Source organism: Plasmodium relictum, assembly GCF_900005765.1.
Source record: "Plasmodium relictum strain SGS1 genome assembly, chromosome: 7".
Classification (NCBI taxonomy): Eukaryota; Apicomplexa; class Aconoidasida; order Haemosporida; family Plasmodiidae; genus Plasmodium; species Plasmodium relictum.
Window position 1 is genome coordinate 1,077,731 of NC_041685.1, and position 16,344 is coordinate 1,094,074.

Genomic DNA, 16,344 nt, shown 5'->3' on the forward strand with positions numbered 1-16,344 from the left:
ACTCCTAAAAAATTTAACAAAAAGAGAAGAAAAAAATAGAAAAATAACAGAAAAATGCTAAAGGGTGAAAAAGAAAGAAGCATAAAAGAGAACATAAGTTATTTATATAAGAAAAATAAAATTTCTGAATACGAATATTTATGCTTGAATAATGATGAAAAAAATATTTAAATTTTTATGATTAAAAAATGAAAATTCATTACTTGAAATTTTTTTTCAAAATATGTTTTCTGCTTTTTTTGAGCTACGACTTTATTTTTTTAAAAGGTGAAAATAAAAAAATGCAAGGGGATTTTTTTAAGAAAGGATATGAAATTTTGTTTCTTCAGAAGGATGTATTGCCGCCATACATAAAACGTAATAATCATATATCAATTTTTTTTTGTAAATCTTGACAATCGCAATATGTTTTAAAGAGAATAAAACAATATTTTGATATTTTAAATGGAGAAGAAACACAAATATATTTTGAAAATAACAAGTTTTCAGTTGATAATAATAAGTATATTATATTTTTAATGAACTTAAAACCAGCTCTAATCTATAGGTTACTTTGTTGTTTCATAATTTTCATTTATATTTTAATTTCAATAAGTATATTTTTTCCTAATCAATCAGAATATTTCATACCAAATTTTTTATTAAGTAATGCAAATTATAATAGAATATTTGAAGATATGAGAAAAAAAAAATTAATCATTTTTGTTATTATGTTTTTTTCTTATAATATTATTTATGGAATATTCTGTAATACGAGTGTAATTCATATATATCAAAACAGGAATTTAATTTATAATGATTACTTTATTGATCATTTATTCGTTGAACAGTTAAAAAGAAATTTAAATAATATTTAAAAATAGAAAGGAAAAAGAGTATTCTTTTAAAATTAATGTGAATGATAAAATTTATAAATGATTAAAATGTCATAAACCATTTATGGTAGACATTTTTTGATAAATAAATTTTTTCATTTTACATTTTGGAATATAAATAATATAAAAGTTATAGTTTTTTTTCTTTTTTTTTTTTTTAATAGTTTTAACAAATACATATTAAAAGATATGGCACAAATACTATGTGAAATATAATTAGCTTAAAAATTTAAAGAATTTATAACAAAACTTTTTGATTAAAATGATTAGAATATTTTTTACTTTTTTTTTTTTTAAGGTTTTTATGAATATTTTTAAATTTAACTAGAGATTTTCATAATAGTTAATATATTTTTTTTTAGTTTTAAATTCAATAAAATTATTGAGGGGAAAAAAAATTATTTTATATTTTTCTTATCTTCAAAACTTTAGAAATATCTATAACAATTTTTATATATTAAATAATTTATTTAATACATTGTTAATGATAAAAATTTTACATTGAATGTTTTTTTTTTATTTTTATTAACGAAAGTTATGAATAAATCTTAATTTTTTTAAAATTGTAAAAAGCTTGTAAAGTATATAAAAAAACATTACATTGTATATATTTATTTGTTATTTTTTCAAATAATAAGTTATTAAGCCTAAAAATAATTAAATATAATTATTTAAATTATGAGCACTTTAATAAATATAATTTATTAATTCTTTTTATCATTTAAAACAAGCAGACATTCATTTTGTTACACAGTATTCAAAATAAATGAAATATATTATTTTCAAAAAAAAAAAAAAATGATCTAAAAAAATAGAATTAATCCAAATCATAATAAATGTAAAATATAATGAGTAGTAATAATTCAATATTTTTTGCACACAAAAAAATAATGAAATACCAATGCATTTTATCGTATTTTTATCATTTTGTTGAAATAGTAGTATTTTTGTAGTAATTAAAAATTTCAAAGATCATTATAATTCATAAAAATAATTTAATTGTAAACATGCAATATAATTTTATTCGTTTTCTGTTTAGATAAAGGGATTATTTGTGATAATATTTAAAGAATGATTTAAATGTTTATTTATAAATACTTCCCTAATTTTTATTTTTGTATGCTTTATTTTTAAATATTTATAATTTTTACTAATAAAGATCATAGCATGAGCAGTTCTTTTTAAATAAAATATGTATGTTTGATTATGCCATGTAATATAATATAGATATTCTTTTAGATCTTAAGACAATTCTTAGAAATTAGAAAAAAATTGTGAACTATTTAAGAAAAAAATAATAGTGTATTATTTAATTCTTTAAAAAAAAAAAGGATATGTATTTCTAAGATTATCAGTAAATATTAAAATATTTAGGAGTACTTATATATATATTAAAACTTAATGTAATGCAACAAAGAAAATAAGGTTCTTTAAAAATTAAATTTTGAAGCTTTTCATATTTGCATTTAATTTTCAAGGTAAAAAAAATGAATATATATATGCATAAATAATTAGAAAATAAAAAAAAAGGAATATATGTAAATATTTGTTTTTAATAATGATAAAAATAAAAATTTAATATGTGCAGAATTATTAAATATAAGATATTTTCCATGAATTCATTTTCCATATTGCATGCATGCAATTTTATTAAACCCTGAGACATTTACTTAAAATATTGAGTTACATAACAAAAAGATAAGAATAAATAAGATTAGTTTTTAGTTTTAATATACTCTGAAATTAGTTTAATTTTTTTTTTTTATTTTAAATAATTATTGTTTCACTTTATTTTGTTTAATTTTTTGATTATTATTATTTTACTTTTTTTTTTTATAAATTTGATTATTTCTATTTTTTTTTATTTATATAATTATATTGTAACATACATATAATTATAGTAACATTATTTTATATTATCTTAATAATACATAAAATTCTAGTAAAATATATAATATTTCACTTTTTTTAATCTAATAAATAAAATGAAATTAATATTGTGCTTAATTTTTGTGCTTGCAGTAGCAAGTAATTATTATGGTACTTATTTTCGTGTTAATTGTGAAATGAACGATTTAAAGGATACAAAAATAAATAAATCTTCCGATTCTGATGAAAAATTAAATGAAAGTAATATAAGAATTATTTCCAATAAAGTAATTTATGAAGATGAAAAAAAAAATCTCAGAAGAAAAGAAGGAAATTCATCAAATAACCATGGAGGTAACAGTTACAAAGTTCCCACAACACATTTTATAGATGATGAAATGATTAAAAATAAAGAATATAAAAAAGAAAATCAACATGATTTAGATAAATCACTATCATTTGGATACAATGTTAAAAAACGTACGAAACGTGATAATGAAATGTTATCAACAGATGTAAATGCTGGTATAAATAATACAAATAAAACAGGAGAGGACTATAATGAACACGGTACTAATGCACAAGATACTATCACTAAAAATATAAATAGTCAAAATGTTGTTTATTATCCAAATAGGGGAACAAATGAGACAAATGCAAAAGAATTTGATAATTCCCAAAATGATATAGTTAAATTAACTGCACGTTATTATAGTATCAATCAAGATAAAGAAGAAGATAAATTAGACACAAAAGATGATTATGATAATACAACTGGTAATACAGCTGGTGTTGTAGCTGAAAATTATGATAATGACAATGCATCTGGAGTTGTAGCTGAAGGTTATGATAATGGTAATGCAGATGGAGCTGGAGCTGGATTTACAACTGGAGTTGTAGCTGAAAGTTATGATAACGGTAGTGCAGATGGAGCTGGATCTGGATCTGAACCTGGACCTGGATCTAGAAGTTACTATGATGGTAATGCAGGTAAAGCTGAACCTGGATCTATAAGTTACTATGATGATAATGCAGGTACAGGTGAATCTGGATCCGGACCTGAACCTGGACCTGGATCTATAATTTACTATGGTGGTAATGCAGCTGGAGTTGTAACTGAAAATTATGATAACGGTAGTGCAGATGGAGCTGGATTTGAAGCTGGAGTTGTAACTGAAAATTATGATAATGGTAATGCAGCTGGATCTGGATCTGGACCTGAACCTGGACCTGGATCTATAATTTACTATGGTGGTAATGCAGCTGGAGTTGTAACTGAAAATTATGATAATGGTAATGCAGCTGGATCTGGATCTGAACCTGGATCTGAACCTGGACCTGGATCTAGAAGTTACTATGATGGTAATGCAGGTGGAGCTGGAGCTGGAGTTGCAGCAAGTTGTAATGATAATTCAGCTAGTAATCCAGGGGAAGCAGAGGCAGTTAATTGTTATTATAAAGATGATAAAAAAGAAGATATCTATCAAAATTCAGATGTAGGACATAAACCTGCAAATAAACTAGATGAGACCAAATCTACAGATACATATATTCCTAAAAATGGAGGCGCTCACAAATATAAAGAAAATGATATAAAAATTTGCCTTACGTTGCCTGCACTACCGGAAGATTCAGTAAAATTTTTAGTTTATTTACATATGAACATAGGATATTTAAAAAATAAACTTTTATGTTCTGATAATAAAACTAATTAAAAGTAAAAAAAGACGTTCTAGAATAATTATCACAATAGCATGCATTTACTAATTTTGTTCTCTTGTACAAATTAAATTAAACAACATCTCATAAAAAAGGAAATTAAAAAAAATATATGAAACTTTAAAAATTATAATCTTATATTTTTTTATTTTATAGTCATTAAAATAAAAATTTATGCATAAAAAAATTACCATTTAAAAGTTTTATACGTTTTCGTTAAGTTTTTATTTAATGGAAAAAAATCTAACAAAAAATTTTTTAATTAATTATATAAGTAAAAAAAAGTTTTTATATTTGTTAATTTATTGAACAAAATAATAAAAAAGAGTATTAAATAAATCTTAATGGAATAATAATTTTTCTCGTTTTATTATAATTTGTTTAAAAAAATTAACCTTTTTTTTAAAAGATGTCTAAGCAAATTTGTACTTGTAAAATAAATGTTATTCATATGTTAATAAAAAAAAAAATAATATGTCTTCATTTGTTCAAATATTTTTTTTTTTTTTTTGTTATATAAATTCAATAAACATAAAATTGTATAATAAATAAAAGATTAAATAATTTTTTAAATATTACTAAAATAATTCCATATTTCCTTTAAATTTAAAAAATTTTTATACTTCAAAAAATATACATATTATTCTGGAATACTCATCTTTTTTTCTCCTATAAAAAAAATATTAAAATTTATATACCTGGAAAGAAATGTTCTTAAAATTTTAGACAGATTTTTATTTCTAAATAAATTTTTTTTTAAAAAAAAGTTTATATTTTTTGAAGCAAGCAATTTTATTTTACGTATAAAATATGAAATGTCATAATTATTTTCAAATAAAAATTCATGTTAATGAAAAACTTCATTTGCTTTGTTAAATTTTTTAATTTTTTATTATCATAATTTTACTAACATTGTTCTAAGAACTATTATGTGAGTTTATATTTTTCAAGAGATTAGAGGAAATATAAAAATAATAAAAGAAAGTTTTTTTTTTAAATTTATTTTGATATATCATTAAATTAATTATTTTAAATAAAAAAATATTTTAAGCACTGAATAAGTGCTTATGTTTTCTTTATGAAAATATTCAAAGAAAATACATCTTGAAATATTTTTTTTCTTAACACTTTTATAATGAGTAAGGAAAAAAATAAATAAATGAGAGACAAATTAATTTTTTAATTAAAGTATAAGTTTTTAATTACATTTAAAATGAACTGTTTAATAGGATGTCTGATGTGGGATAAAAAACATTGATTGGATTACTAGAATTATATCTATATTTCTTAAAACAAATGAATACAATGTGCTGCTATTAATAGTTATGCAATAAATAGAAATTCCATAAGAAATAAATAAAGGATAAATTAGAATGTGTGTTATTTTCTCCATAATACTCTTGTTCAATTTTTAATAGTTATTACAATTTTTTTGAAAAAATCAGATTTTATGCATTACTTGTAATTATGAATACAATGTAAAAAATATTCATACTTTTACTATATATCTTTTTATGAATTTTAAAATCTATAAATTTTTTTTAATATTGTTGCTATTCACTGAATAGTCATTTTCAAGAAGTATTTTAAAATATGGATTCTTACAAATATATAAAAAAATAAAAATTATTTTTATAAAGAAAATCATTTTTTTCTTAATTATTTTTATATAATTTAAATAATACTATAAATATTTTTTTTATAAATTTTTTAATTATAAAAATAAATGAATTAAAAATTTTTTAATAAAACACTTAGAATATTAAACTATGATTTTTTACTAGTGAAAATACCTTTTAATTAAAAATTAACATATTTTATGAAAAAAAAAAAAATACTATAATTTACATCAATTATATATATATATATATATATTTTTCTTTTTTTTTTTAAACTTAAAACATAAAATAATTTATCTATTAATATTTACGAAGGGTGATGAATACAATAAATTATGATGAAATAAATTATGTATTATGGAAATTATTGATCAACTTTATCAAATACATGAATATTTAATTTTTACACTTCAATATCATTAAAAAAATTTTATTTTAATTACTTGTAATCTATATTTAATTTTAAGGAATTTTTTTTTATTTTTTAAATAATTTGTCAAGTAAGTAGCTGAATATAACTTATGTTGAAGGAAAATATATATTTATTTATTGGAAGATAATGAAAAAATTTTTTATATAATTTTAAATGAATGATTCATTAAAAAGTAATCAATAAATTTAAAAATATACATTTTATTGAAAAATGGATGAACAAAATAAGGTATTTAATTAAATATGAATATTTATAAATTTAAAAAGTGAATAGTTATATATAAAATAAAAAATTTGTAAAATGAATATATATTTGATTAGAATATGTTTTAAAATATTTTTTAATTTTAGTTAATTGAACAAATGCAAGACTTAGGTTATTCATGGGAATTAAGTGTTAAGGTTATAAAAAAAAGTGGAGCAAAAACAAGTAATATAAATAAAAAAAAAGTAAAAGTAACTATAGAAGATAAAAAAAAAAAAAAGAAATTAGAATAATACGAAATTAAGTAAAAAAATAAAATAGAAATGATATATTTAAAAATGTTATTACACTTTCATAGTTGATGAAATTTTAAATTGGATAGAATTAACTGAAAAAAATGAAGTCTATAATAACCCTGAAGAAGCTAAAGACGATAACCAAAATGATGCTAATGAAAAAGATATGAATAGCTCAGAAAATATGAACAAAGATAATTTAGTTGGTATGGCTGAGAATAAAACTAAATTAAGTCCAGGGGAAGCTCAAAAAAAAGCCTTAGAATTGCAGAAAAAAATTAGGGAGAAAAAATTAATAAAAGAAAAAGAAGAAGAGATACAAAAAGAAAAAAAAAGAATAGCAATGGCAAAGGAAATTCAAAAAAGGAGAGAGCAATTGGAAGAATATGAAAGAAAAAAATATATCGAAACATTGGAAAGAGAAAAAAATGAACATAAAAAAGAAAAACAGAAGCAACTCGAATTATTAAAAAGAGAATATGAAGCAAAATTTGGTATTGAATATAAACATGAAGTAAAAAAAAGTATAGAAGAATTAACAGAAAATGAAAGAAGAGAAGAAATTGCTATTTTACTTAATAATTTGAAAAATAAAAATAAAGATAAGAAAAAAGAGTTAATAAGTTCATTAAATATTTTAAAAACTTATTTTAGTAACATAAAAGATAATATTTTAGAAAAAAAGTATCAAAAAATTAAAAAAGAAAATAAAATATTTGTTGAAAAAATAAAAATTTATGAAGAAATGTTAAAAATTTTTTTATTAGTTGGTTTTGAAGATACAGGTTAAAAATTTCAAAAAGAAAATTTCAAAATATATTTATTTAAAATATTGAAAAAAAGTGAATATTCAATAATATGAATGTATTAAAAAGAGAAATTCAACATTGGAATTTACTTTAATAATAATAATAAATAAAAAAAAAAAATATAGATAAAATTTATGTACATTATCACAAAAATTTTTTAATTAATTATATTTTGAAATACATATTTAAATATATATATATATATAAAATGTTTTTTTTTTTTATTTTTTAGGTGACTTTTATGTAATTAAAAATTATCCTAACACTTATTTGCTTTCATCTGCTATGAAGTTTATTGATTTAATTATAAAAACACTAAATCAATAAAGAAAAAAAGTATATACATACATATATATATAATTTAGTTTTATAAAAAAAAAAAAAGATAATTGTAGGGAAAAAATTGAAAAAGGGAGTAATTAATAAATTATAAAGAATGACTTTTTATTTTATTTTGATATAACCTTTTTTAATATATGAAAATAAGTTTTTAAAGATTTATTATTAAATTTTAATATATATATATTTAATATAATGAAGGGTTTAAAGGTGTGTAAACCCATGATACTAAAAGGACGTGTGTAAGGAAATGAAAAAAATAAATACTTTCACTTTGAAAAAAAAAAAAAATTTTTGAGTATAATTTAAAATATATATATAGCAATTCTTTTTTATTTTTATAACTAAAAGTGTTGTATGCTTCTGCCAAGCATACATTCATTTCCTTTTTAAATTGGATAACTTTTTTATATGTCAAATATTTTAAATTTCTTATATCAGTTATGTTGTTTCTCTGTAAACATTAAGAAAATAGATAAAAAGTTTAGCATATATATTTTGAAGTTAAAAAAGTATTGCACTTTGGTAGGTATAAAGTATATTTTAAAAAATAATATATTTTTAAAATTTGTAATATATATATATATATATTTTTTTTTTTTTACAATAAATAGGCAGTTTAGTTTCTTCTTTATGTGCAAAAATTTATAATTATGTAAAAAAAAAATAGCTCTTTTCAAATAGTAAAAAGAAGCATTTTTTCTTTGAATTAGTTTATCTTCATAATTTTTTTGATCTATAAAAAAATAAAATAAAATAATATAATTTATAATTATATATAATATGCAGAATTATTTAAATTTAGTGTATATAATTTTATTTCTATTTCCGAATGCAAAATTTTATTATCTTCTTTTTTGATTATAAAAGTAAATTTTATTCAATATTACTGATATTGTATCTAATGAACTTAAATAAATTTTTGTGTATTATATTATTATTATTTAAAATTAATTTATAGTTTTTCTTAATTTTTTCTTTGTTTATGAAATTGAAATATTTAAGTTTTTTTAAAAAGAATCTTGCCCATATTACACATATAATAAGAATCAAAAACATGTAAATAAATGTAAAGGTATCTTTACAAAACGAATAAAAGATATTCATTAGTAATAATATTTTTTTTACACGTATAAATAAAAAAATTTTAAGGTATGAGAATTAAAGGATAATATGTTCTATCATATATATATATATATGTTTTATTTATGATATTAAAATTATAATAAAAAAATGAAAAATTATTAATAAAAAACTAAAATATTTTAATGCATTTTTTAAAAAAATAGATTATTATTTATATGAAGTATAAAAAATTATTTTATATGTAATATAGATTTTATAGTATTTTTTTCATTTTGTTTTATTTTTATTTTTATTTTTATTTTTTTATTTTTATTTTTTATTTTTTATTTTTATTTTTTTTTATTTTTATTTTATTTTATTTTACTTTATTTTATTTTATTTCATTTCATTTTATTTATTTTTGTTTTTACTTTTATTTTTATTTTTATTTTTATTTTTACTTTTATTTTTGCTTTTGCTTTTGCTTTTGCTTTTGCTTTTGCTTTTGCTTTTGCTTTTGTTTTTGTTTCTATTTTATTTTATTTTATTTTATTTTTTTGTTTTGTTTTGTTTTATTTTTATTGATCTATTTATTTATTATTATTTCGTATTAAATTTTTTTTATATATTATTTTTTTTCTTGTGTTTAATAAGGTTTAATACTACCAACCTTGTTGAACACACATATATATATAACCGGTTGTGTACACAAACTTTTTTTTTATTTTTTGCCTCATTTACGTAATTATTATTTATTTTTTTTTTTATAAATATAAAATAAAAATAGTTCAAATGTTGTCGATTTACCATTTTACAAGGAAAGTTAGAACATGAAGGTTTATAATTTTGTTGAATGTAAATATATGAGTAATTTAAAAAACTTTTAATTTTTTTTAAATTAAAGTAATAAAAAATTAATGTATTATTTTTATACCTTCATTTTCATTTTTACTTTTTCATATTATTTTGTTATTTTCGTACATGCCCTTTTTTCTATTAATCTTTTTTTCTTTTGAGTAAAATATATAATTTATAAAAATAATTTTATGTATTATATTTTTTTTTTTTTTAAATTGTTTATAAATCATCTATAATAAAAAGGGATTTAATGAAAAAACATTTTTATAGAAATTGTTTATAAAATTGTAGGTGATATATATATTTTTATATAAGAAATATAAAATTAAAGGATTTTGTGTTAAGTTCAAATTAAATAGTTAAATTTTTAATTAAAATTAAATTTATTTCAGGACTTTCATTAATATTATTATTATACAATAAGATTACATAAAATTTTAAAATTTTTTGGAAAAATATTTTTTAGTTTATACAAACGTGTGTGTAAATTTCATATGCAAGAATTGGAATTTTATTAAATAGTAGAAAGAATAGAGAATATTTTTATCTTTAAATTTCTTCATTGTCTTTGAGATTAAATAATTAAAAATAAATTGTCTTAAATAATTAAGAGAAACTTTTTTTAAGTTAAGAATAGTTTAGAAAAAATATATTTTTATTACATTATTTTGAAATACCTTTATTAATTTATATTGGTTTAAATCATTAACATAACATAGAAAAAATAAATAGTATTTGTAATAAGCTCTTCTAAAATTTTATTTTTTTGTCTAAACGTTTTAAAACCTTTATTTTTTCAAAAAAAAGAGAAAAATATAAAAGTTAACATTAATAGTTAAAAACAAAATTACATATTTTGTATGAGTTAATAAGAAAAATCATATAATTTTTTTCATTATCTAAATTATTTTACTTCTACCTAAGAAGATATACATTCTATACTATTTTATTCACAATTTCTTTAATTTAAAAAATAAGAAAGAAAAAAGGTGGGAATTATTTGTTTTTATAATATAAAATTGATACATTTTTCTTATATAAATTAATACTTCAAATCATATTTTTTATAAGGAAAAAATGCAAAATAATATAGGTCATGCTCATATATTCGATTCTTACGAAGAATATATAAAAAAACAAATTACTCCCACTGATTTATTTTATATTGAAGATGTAATAATATAAATACAGTATTAGGCATAAAAATTGAATTATTTTTATATATTACATTTAAGATAAAAAAAACATTTTCTTTTTTTTATTTTTCATAAGGAAGAGTTGCTATTTGAAATATTTACATTAGGTTTAAAAAGTAGGGGAATATTAAGCAAAGAGGATTTCAATAGCACGTATAAAAAAAAAAAAAAAAATGAAAAAATATCAATGAAAGAAGAAAATAAAGAATGCATAACATACGATATTAATATATTGTATAATGGCACAAAAGATTTTTTTTATATAATAAATTATCATATACATTTTTGTAAAGAAAATAAAATTGCTACAATTTTATTTATTCGTTATCTTAATAAAAGTAAATCTGAAATTAGTTCTTACATTGATATTAATAACAACAAAGTTATAGAAAAAATAAAAAAAAAAAAATATATATATGCAAGTAAAAGAGATTTATCGTATTATAACTGGAAAAACAATTATATTTCTACAAATAATAATGAAAATTATGAAATTATAATAAATAAAAAAATTGGATTAATTTTTAAACATAGAAATTCCAAAAAATATTTTATGTTAAATTCGAATAAACAATTAAAAATAAATTTATGTGATAACATATATAAAGATAATATAAAAATAAATTTTGATGAAAATGAAAAAATAATAAAATTATGTGGAAATATTAAAAAAATTGAATTAGAAGATCCCAATTATTTGCAGTGTTTACTCTACACACTTCCTTTATAGAATTTTTTTTTTTTTACATATTTTCTTGTTTGTATTTAGTATAAAAGTTATTCTCTGTAATTATATATGTAATAATAATAGAACAAACAATTTTATGATCTTTATTAAAGAATATACAGTAAAAAAAAAAAAAATTTTAAAGAGACTACATTTTTTTTTAAAAAAAAATAAAATAGCTTTATTGCGGTGCATAGCGTTTTTTTTTTTTTTTGAAATGATAAAAGAAAAAATAAATTCTAAATATTCATAAAAAATAACAAAAAAATTAAAAATTAAAATAATTTACTAAAAGGTGCAAGAAAAATTATATGCTAATTTTCTAAATTAGATACTGTGAGATATTATAATGATACTCTTTTTTCCGAATAAAAAAAAATAAATATATATATACATGTATAAATAATTAAATGATTTTATTTTATAAATTAAATTATTTTGAAAATAATATTATTTTTCTAAAGAAAAAAAAAAAAAAAAATTACATATATTTTAATAACATAAAATTTTTAAGATATGGAAAATATAAAAATAAGTTATGAAGAAAAAGAAAAATTTCATAAAGCTTTTAGACAGCATGAATTCCGAATATTGTTTGATGAATATTTTGATGAAATATCTGATATAAAATATAGAAAAGAGAAAGAAGATTATCTATTAAGTTTATATTTTAAAGGTGAATTAAAAAAGGATCAAATTTTAATTAAACCAATTGAGGCATTTTGTGTTAAAACAAAAATTCTTTATGCGAATCAAACTAATCAAAAACTATTTTTAAATATTTGTTCACATGAAGGGATTGAAAATATTTCTTTTCATAATATTTCAAATAAATCAGTAAATATTCCCTACTCTCTTTCTCAAATCAGACCCGATAAATATGGTAAAGAAGAAAAATAAAAAACATAATGAAAATATAGAAAATTTGTCTAAATAAAATACGTATAATAGGAATATATATATTTTTTTTATTTAAGGAAACAATTTAAGTTGCTTAACAATAGATTGCTGTGTTAACCCATCCACTGTAGATATAATAAGAAGGTACAATGAATTATTAAATTTTTTATTAGAAGATATATGCTTAAATATTGAAAGAAATATTATGAAAGATAAAGAAAAAATATGTCTAGATTTTAAAATTTTGAGTAATATGAAATGCAAAGGTGAAAAGCCTTTTTTATTGTGTATAAATAAAAATGTTATCAAAAAAAACATTCTAGTAGAAGAAGAAAAAAAGTTAGCTATCCTAAAAAAGGAGTATGAAGAAAAAAATGTAATATCAAATAATATCAGTGAAACTCTAAATAAAAGCAAAATAGAAACTGAAATAAAAATGGGAAAACAAAATGAAGTAAACATTTTAAACAAACAAGAAATAAATATTCCTACAGAAATAAAAAAAGCAAAAATGGGGAAAAAAAAAGTTTCTATATATCATCAAGGTTCTTTAAATGTATCTTCCTTTTTTAAAATAAAAGAGCATAATAACATTTCTCTTAATTTACCGAATAAAATAAAAGTTTTAATTAATACAGATAATTATGTTAATAAAAATGATGTTAATATAACCATTGAAAAAAAGGTGCTTGAATTAAAATTTACCAATGAAGAGAAAAATATAACTGTAAATTTACCGTATCCTTGTAATGACAAAGATTATCATTGTTTTTTAAAGAAAGATAAAAAAATAATTGAAATATACTTAAATTTATGCGAAGATTTTGTTAAAGATTATGCTAATAGTATGTATGAGAAGTATTTTTCTAACAAAACTGAAGAAAATGATTCATTAAGTTATATTGATGATGTAGTGAAAAATTACGAACAAAAAAAAATTATAAAAGTACATGAAGATAAGGAGAATAAGGAAAATGAAATGGAAAAAGAAAAAAATGAATTAAGAATTGAAACTGAAAAAATTAAGACTAAAAGGGATGAATATAAAAATTATTCTGAAAACACAAATCAAAAATTTTTAGAAAGTGAAAATTCTTCAGTTAAAGAAAGTAAAGAGAAACTCCTTTGTTTAGAATCTAAAGAATATATGCCAAAAGAAAAAAAAAATAAGGATGAAAAAAAATTGGTAACGAATAATTATGAAACAAAATCGGACAATTCTTTAAACGTAAATTATAGAAAGGGTTTTTTAAATTTTAATATAGAAGAAAATTTAAATTGCAGCTTACAAGAAGATTATATAAAAAAAAAAAATAATAAAAATGAAAATATAAATAAAGATGCTTCACAAGAGAAGAAAACATTATCTTTTAGTGACACATTAAATAAGCATAATAATGTGTTATATAATGAAAAAAAAACTTCCAATGATCTGAATATAGAAGTTATTAATGAAACGAATTTATTTAACAAAGAACAAACTGTTAACAAAATAATATCAGCACATAGTTGTGAAAATAAAAATGTAAAAGGGTGTTGCAAAGAGCAAGCTGAGAATGACGAAAAATTGATATCAAAAAATAAAATTGATATTAATGAAAGTGAATTTTTATGTGATACTAATTTTTATAAAAATATAGATAGAGGGGTTATTTTTTCTTGTATGTTATGGACTACATATATGTAAAAAAGAGGGGAAATAAAAAGAAAAATAAGAAAATAAAAAGGTTTGGAATATTCTATATATAATATTTTTAAGAATGATTAAGAATTTTCCTTATTTTCTATATAATCAATCGTAAAAAGAATGAAGTTGTTTTTACCTTATATATTTTTGTAATATTTTAATAAATTTAAACAGGAAATCAATTATTCATTAAGAAATTAAAATTTCATTTCTCCTTTCATTTATATATTATATATAAAATATTAATATTTTCTAATTATTTTGTATAGTAACAAAGAATAAAAAATAATAAAAAAAAATATTATTCTCTCATTTATTATTTTTTGTGCAAATTTATTTTATATATGGAACATAAATTCTATATATTTAATTTTTTTTTTTATAATAGTGTAATATATATAAATTTTGATCAATTCTTCAAAAAAGGGAAAAAGAAGATACATATATATTTATGTATATAAAATACATATGAAAATTTTTCTTCGGAACATTTATATATATATATATATATATTAAATTTTACGAAGATAAAAAAATTTATATTTAAAAATTTTTTTTTTTTTTTAATTTCTAGAATTAAAAGTATTATAATAATACTTAGTAATCAAAATTTAATTGTGTGTTCGTTACTGTAAATTCTTCAACATAATGTTTTGTTATATTAACAATTCTTACAATACCTCCGCTACTATTATCATTATATATAGCATATTTAACACAATTTAAAATTAAATAAAAACATTCCTTTTTACTCATATTCTTTTTATACTTGTCTTGTAAATAAGATTGGATATATATACTACCACTTCCACTAACTGCAAAATCAAATTTTGGGATTATGCTTCCATTTAAATTTACTGAATAAAGCTGCTGCTTTTTTTCTTTATCATAACCACCTAATATAAGAGCACATGATAAAAAGTTATTATTTGCATAAATGAGTTTTTTAGTAATGTATGCAACGTTTTCTACTAAAGGGTTATAATCCATAAATTTGTCATCATAAAAATATTTATTTTTAGTTATTGAATTTGTAATGCTTTTATTATCTGTATTATTAATCTTATCTATATCAATATCTTCGTCATTAACATCTTCACTTAAAGAATCATCTTCATGAAATCTTCCCTTTTTTCTATTTTCACTTTTCATTGCTAGACAATAATGTTTTATAATTTCAATTACCTTTTGGCTATGAGCAGAAGCTCCACTTCTACAGACATAAATATTTTCATTAATTCTATTAATTTTTCTTGAGCATTTATTACTAATTAATGTGCCTGATGAAGTTCTTGTATCGCATGCTAGCATAACACCATCATTATAAATTATACCGATTATTGTTGTTCCGTCAGAAATTGGTTTGTTAATATCATATATACAACTAGCCAAATCTGAATTATCATCTATTGATTTCATTTTTATGCTTTCTATTTCCATCATTCTATTTAGTTATAAATATACACAAAAAAAAAAAAAAAATGGAAAAATTTTAGAAGAGAAAAAAAAATATATTAACAAATTATATACTGTATATTTTAATTTTATATGCTTTAAATTTAAAAACAGTACATTTACGTGTGTTAAATTTTTGGTATCTTATTCTTTAAATTTATTCAATGTAAAATGAGGAGAAAAAAAAAAAAAGGAAAATAATATAAAATGAAATAAAGTGTAATATTATATAAATTTTTATATTATGTAAATGAAACACTTTTAAATTATTAACTAAATAATTTACATAATAA

At 18.5% G+C, this 16,344-nt stretch overlaps 7 protein-coding genes across 7 annotated transcripts; 5 read left to right on the forward strand and 2 right to left on the reverse strand.

Annotated features, from left to right (window-relative positions):
- Window positions 1–188: 188 nt before the first annotated feature.
- On the forward strand, window positions 189–857 carry Sel2 (selenoprotein, putative; the record flags this gene model as incomplete). The annotated part of the gene is made up of 1 exon (XM_028675997.1): window positions 189–857. One exon carries the CDS (start codon window positions 189–191, stop codon window positions 855–857), a length of 669 nt encoding a protein of 222 aa, XP_028532531.1.
- Window positions 858–2,860: 2,003 nt separating this feature from the next.
- PRELSG_0729200 (hypothetical protein) lies at window positions 2,861–4,459 on the forward strand (the record flags this gene model as incomplete). The annotated part of the gene is made up of 1 exon (XM_028675998.1): window positions 2,861–4,459. One exon carries the CDS (start codon window positions 2,861–2,863, stop codon window positions 4,457–4,459), a length of 1,599 nt encoding a protein of 532 aa, XP_028532532.1.
- Window positions 4,460–6,725: 2,266 nt separating this feature from the next.
- On the forward strand, window positions 6,726–8,151 carry PRELSG_0729300 (conserved Plasmodium protein, unknown function; the record flags this gene model as incomplete). The annotated part of the gene is made up of 4 exons (XM_028675999.1): window positions 6,726–6,743; window positions 6,866–6,944; window positions 7,078–7,800; window positions 8,057–8,151. 4 exons carry the CDS (start codon window positions 6,726–6,728, stop codon window positions 8,149–8,151), a joined length of 915 nt encoding a protein of 304 aa, XP_028532533.1.
- A 199-nt stretch (window positions 8,152–8,350) lies between these two features.
- PRELSG_0729400 (conserved Plasmodium protein, unknown function) lies at window positions 8,351–9,270 on the reverse strand (the record flags this gene model as incomplete). Its single annotated transcript, XM_028676002.1, has 3 exons — window positions 8,351–8,617; window positions 8,769–8,899; window positions 9,054–9,270. The coding sequence occupies 3 exons, from the start codon at window positions 9,268–9,270 to the stop codon at window positions 8,351–8,353; spliced, it is 615 nt and encodes a 204-aa protein (XP_028532534.1).
- A 1,893-nt stretch (window positions 9,271–11,163) lies between these two features.
- Window positions 11,164–12,012, forward strand: PRELSG_0729500 (conserved Plasmodium protein, unknown function; the record flags this gene model as incomplete). The annotated part of the gene is made up of 2 exons (XM_028676003.1): window positions 11,164–11,259; window positions 11,359–12,012. The coding sequence occupies 2 exons, from the start codon at window positions 11,164–11,166 to the stop codon at window positions 12,010–12,012; spliced, it is 750 nt and encodes a 249-aa protein (XP_028532535.1).
- Window positions 12,013–12,525: 513 nt separating this feature from the next.
- Window positions 12,526–14,596, forward strand: PRELSG_0729600 (conserved Plasmodium protein, unknown function; the record flags this gene model as incomplete). The annotated part of the gene is made up of 2 exons (XM_028676004.1): window positions 12,526–12,892; window positions 12,987–14,596. 2 exons carry the CDS (start codon window positions 12,526–12,528, stop codon window positions 14,594–14,596), a joined length of 1,977 nt encoding a protein of 658 aa, XP_028532536.1.
- Window positions 14,597–15,193: 597 nt separating this feature from the next.
- Window positions 15,194–16,039, reverse strand: PRELSG_0729700 (proteasome subunit beta type-6, putative; the record flags this gene model as incomplete). The annotated part of the gene is made up of 1 exon (XM_028676005.1): window positions 15,194–16,039. One exon carries the CDS (start codon window positions 16,037–16,039, stop codon window positions 15,194–15,196), a length of 846 nt encoding a protein of 281 aa, XP_028532537.1.
- Window positions 16,040–16,344: the final 305 nt, after the last annotated feature.